Here is a 5,005-nt window from a genome sequence, read left to right as displayed (position 1 = left end):
TACTGTGTCATCTACATGATTAGCGCACGCATGCGCCCCCTACCTGCACGACTGTATGATAATCTACCGTTGGTAGCAAATGGCTACAGCATCAGACTGTAAACACAATCTCTGATGCTACCACAATATGTGTTTAAAAAAATAAACAGTCCTTAAAGATTAATTGCTATGGTGTTCCCGCGATTCGACTATAGTTGAGGGCTAATACTTTAATTGAATGTTGCATTCGCTTTAAAGAGGACAGATTGTCAAACGCTGGTTTAGCTGACAGAGCATGTATCTGTTATACACCATAATATCCGCGCTTTTGTGCTTTTTGATACTGAAATGGATGAAACGGAGGAGGTATTGCATGGATGTGAAGAGGTTAGATGGAAAAACGGTTCTTATAACAGGTAAGTAATTTTGTTTTCATGTCTGGCTATGTAAGAATAGCATCATAACGTGACTGACAGCTGCTGAATGTTGATTCAGGTCATACATGCAAGTAATTCATATGGATTGTATGCTATCTAAAGCTAAATCACATTGGTTATTATGATATGAATCATTTCATTCTGGATTATCCTGTATAGAAAGCACACATACGTCTCCAAGATGTCTTTTGTTCATCTTCAGTTCACCTTTCAGTTCATCTGGAAAGCATCTGCTGTGTACAAACATCTACTAAACATATTTCAAAAGCCAGTATTACATACATTCCAAATCATAAACATCTTTAAAACGTTTTCTAAGTCTATTTAACACAGATGGCAGATGAGCAAACACTCTTAAAAAAAGCAAGCAGATGAAAACAGGCACATCAAATAGACATCTCGGAGATGTACGTGAGCTATCATCAAGGTCATTCATTCCTATTATAAAGTAGATGTTGGGTGACTGTATGTTTCAGGTGGAAACGCTGGTATTGGGAAGGAGACGGCTGTGGCTCTGGCTTTGCGAGGTGCTCGTGTGATCATCGCCTGCAGAGATGAGGAGAAAGCGAGAAAGGCCGTTCGAGAGATCAAAGCAAGGAGCCACAATATGAATGTGCTACACATGGAGGTCGACCTGGCCAACATGAGATCCATACGAGAGTTCTGCAAAACCTTCTTACAAAAGGAGAAGCGGCTGGATATTTTGATCAATAATGCAGGTGATGATACACCTTTTCACAGTATAAATTGGGTCTTTATACATGAAAATATATAACTATCTATCACACAAGGATGATCATATTTGGGTGGTCTCTGGCAGCTAAAAGATTGAAAACCCCTGGTCTGATTGACTCAAAATTCTTATTTCCCCTCAGGTATGCCCAGCGTTCTTGACTGGACCGATGACAACTTCTCCATGTGCTTTGGCGTGAACCACCTGGGTCACTTCTTACTGACGAACCTTCTTCTCCTGAGGCTGAAAGAGAGCTCCCCGAGCAGGGTGATCAATCTCACCTGCTCCAGCTACAAGTACCAGAAACTGGACTTCCAAGATCTCAACTACAATCTGTTCCCGTTCTTCACCTACTGCCGCAGCAAGCTGGCCAACATTTACTTCACACATGAGCTAGCTCGCATGACGGAGGGGAAAGGAGTGACTGCGTTTGCCGTTCACCCTGGTGAGATATAAAATATCACCTGACTTTCTCATTTGACTGGCGTCCCTTATTATGAGCAGTAATAATAATGATCTTTATGGTCTTTTGTCTCATTCAGGTTACGTTCAGAGTAGCTGGACCTCTCATTACTCGATTCTGTACCGGATCCTTGTGCAGGTGGTGATGTTCATGTTTTTTGTTTCGTGTGAGGCCGGGGCGCAGACGGTGGTCTATTGCGCCGTATCAGACGAGGTGCTCCCGCACAACGGACGGTATTTCACTGACTGTCGACCGGCTCCTCTGCGAGCCTTCGCTAAAGATTCTGGAGTAGCAAAAAAACTCTGGGAGGCCAGTGAGAGACTAGTTAAACTGGCTTGATTATGATATAAAGATAAAATATAGAATTTCTTTTTTTGTTGTTGTTTTCATGTTTTGTAAGTAGATTCTTATGTTATTTATGGAACACAGTTTTGTAAGAATGTGATTTTTTTATGACAGACTAGTTTGAATTTTGACTTTGTATGTGCTTTTTTTTTTTTACAGCATCATTTATTTGATTCTGACTGTGGTTATGAAACATTTTTATTAACTGCTTTAATTAGCGAAGACTGCAAATAGGTCATCACAAATTCCATTTAAGAAGATTTATAAATGCAAACAAATTAAAGCCTCAAAACACAGGTAGACACTATTCAAAGTCATTTGCATTTGCTTTTGCATTCATACATTTTATCACTTCATGTGAATCATGTCAAAGGTAAAAATTTGAAACTTAAAAAAGAAAACCAATGTTGATTTTCCCCAGGGTACACTTTTTAATTAAAATGTGTAATAACAAGTGTAAAAAAAAAGGGCTTCTACTCAAGCACAATGCAAATTTCTATGATTGAAAAGGTTTTACCATTTCCAAGCTTAGATTTGACAGTCGGGTTCTGTAAATAAATATACCATTCATTTACTCCATAGGGAAACTGATTTTTAATACTCCAAAATATACCTACTGTGAGCAATGAGGTTGTTAATTGATGGTATTTGTTCAAGCCATCAGCCTACATTATTTCAACTAATTTTCAAATAATCATCCAATCTGTGTAGAAATAATACCCTGAAATAATATAAAAAGCAGCAGTCTAGATTTAAATCAGTCAAAACATATTGACATTTTCCAATGTATTTAGATTGTAGAAATACATTTAATAGAGATAATCCTGATTAATAGATAATCTATTTTTTATCCATTATTTTGAACTCAAGACCCACTTATTTCAAAATGCGGACATTGCAAAAATGTAATTTAGGGGACATAAAGGCAATTTCAAGCAAACTGAAAAATAGGGTGCGTAAAATATTGGTGTGAGATTATTGTATTCATCCTCTTAAAGGGATAGTTCACCCAAAAATGAAAATTAGTCCATAATTTACTCACCCTCAAGTCATCCTAGGTGTATATGACATTCTTCTTTCAGACGAATAAAATCGGAGTTATATTACAAAAGTCCAGGCTAATCCAAGCATTAGAATTGGATTTATAGTTGCTCTGTTTTTGAAGACCATAAAAAGTGCATCTGTCCGTCAAATAATGTGCTCCACGTGGCTCTGGGGTGTTAATAAAGGCCTTCTGAAGTGAACCGATGCTTTTTTGTAAGAAAAATATCCATATTTAAAACTTTTATCAAGTCAACTTTTGGCCGACCGCCTTCTGTGGAAAAGTGTTGAATGTTGAAAGTGAAACTCAAGATGCGTACGTGACTTCATGACGAGCCTACCTGGTCGCGTTAGTCTTTCGATCGGCAGGGGAACTTTCAACCATTTTTCCATAAATTGAACAGGGAATGCGAAAGTTTACTTGATAAAGTTTTAAATATGGATATTTTTCTTACACAAACACATTGATTCACTTCAGAAGGCCTTTATTAACACCCCAGAGCCACGTGGAGCATGTTATTTGACGGACAGATGCACTTTTTATGGAGTTCAAAAACAGAGCAACTATAAATCCAATTCTAATGCTTGGATTAGCCTGGACTTTTGTAATATAACTCCGATTTTATTCGTCTGAAAGAAGAATGTCATATACACCTCGGATGACTTGAGGGTGAGTAAATTATGGGCTAATTTTCATTTTTAGGTGAACTATCCCTTTAATAAATAAAATATATTTATGATGAAAATTGTTAGAAAAAATATAATTACCATATATTTACCATTACCATTATAGTTTTTAAAGGTAAAGGTAGGGTTACTGTAGAAACTTGATGGCGCAAAATGGCGATTTCACTGTAAGGGGACCCGAGGTGTATGTAGATAGAAATGGCTCATCCTAAGGTTATAAAAATAAAGGTACAATAAGTAAGGTCTTTATACACCACTGAAAACATAGTTATGTATATTATATTGCATTTCTGTCAATAGATCCTCATAAATACAACACACTGAACCTTTAAATCAATAGTTTTATATATATCCATCATTTGATTGTCATTCACAATGCTTCATTGAATTATCTTTGTTGTCTTTATCAGATTTTCTAATACATTTTTGCTAAAATATGTAAAAAAAAAAAAAAAAAAACAGTGGATGGCCAACGTTGCATTCTTTTTTCAGTTTTTCTAATAATGGGGGAACCCTTCAAAATATTTTGCTTATCAATCTTCAAGAAACATGCACACACGATTCTTCAGTATTTAAATCATCTCATTTATTTATATCGTTTGAACACATTTGCTTAAGTCAGGGAATACACAGAGCATGTTTGAGAACAGAGCAATAACAAGAGTAAGAATCATCAGAAATCAAAGAGAACATTATCTTATACAGAAAAAACAAAACTAACAGAGGGCTACTGTGAGAAAACTCAACTTCAGAGAAACTATCCGGTACTGTTTCCAGTCAGAGAAATGATACGACGGGTGGAATGGAAACAGTCCTGTGCTTAAAGACAGACGGACAGTGTTGTTGGTGCAGAGGAAAAATTCTCTGGATCTCTGTTATCTACTGAGTTGTTGTTGTTAAATTAGACTGATATAAGTCAGAAACAATCCACTATTTGATTGGCCGTTCAGGTTTGGTGAGCATCCGCAAAGCACAAACAGCAGAACCATGTCACTGCAGATACAAATTTAGCTTAAAGTGATTTTGAAAAACCCATGCATATTCAGCTAATATTGCAAGTGCTTCTCTGAAGTCAAGCAGTCTCATACTAATGAGTAATCTTATAGTCGTTAATATAAATGTCAGTCACCCTGCATTGACAACAATGAGCTTAATACAAAAGCATGCCGTAGAAATATCACCATTTCCATAATCTTAATATCGACATTTCGTAGCTATAGCTTCGTCATTTACACTGCCATTGCATCATTTTGGGACATATATATATATATATATATATATATATATATATATATATATATATATATATATATATATATA

At 36.2% G+C, this 5,005-nt stretch overlaps 1 protein-coding gene across 1 annotated transcript; it reads left to right on the top strand.

Annotated features, from left to right (window-relative positions):
• Window positions 1–41: 41 nt before the first annotated feature.
• On the top strand, window positions 42–2,088 carry LOC307124611 (retinol dehydrogenase 14). The gene is made up of 4 exons (XM_079813958.1): window positions 42–395; window positions 893–1,135; window positions 1,292–1,594; window positions 1,692–2,088. The coding sequence occupies exons 1-4, from the start codon at window positions 275–277 to the stop codon at window positions 1,949–1,951; spliced, it is 927 nt and encodes a 308-aa protein (XP_079670084.1). The 5' UTR covers window positions 42–274; the 3' UTR covers window positions 1,952–2,088.
• The last annotated feature ends 2,917 nt before the right edge of the window (window positions 2,089–5,005 follow it).

Source organism: Gobio gobio (genome assembly GCF_949357685.1).
Source record: "Gobio gobio genome assembly, chromosome: 4".
NCBI classification, from domain to species: Eukaryota; Metazoa; Chordata; class Actinopteri; order Cypriniformes; family Gobionidae; genus Gobio; species Gobio gobio.
This window is presented reverse-complemented; position numbering and strand designations above follow the sequence as displayed.

Excerpts from the sequence above, each read along its gene's own strand:
- LOC307124611 (XM_079813958.1), top strand. The coding sequence starts at position 275 with ATGTATCTGTTATACACCATAATATCCGCGCTTTTGTGCTTTTTGATA. Across the intron at positions 1,136-1,291 it reads TATTTTGATCAATAATGCAG|GTATGCCCAGCGTTCTTGAC; the intron begins GTGATGATACAC and ends ATTTCCCCTCAG. Across the intron at positions 1,595-1,691 it reads TGCGTTTGCCGTTCACCCTG|GTTACGTTCAGAGTAGCTGG; the intron begins GTGAGATATAAA and ends TGTCTCATTCAG.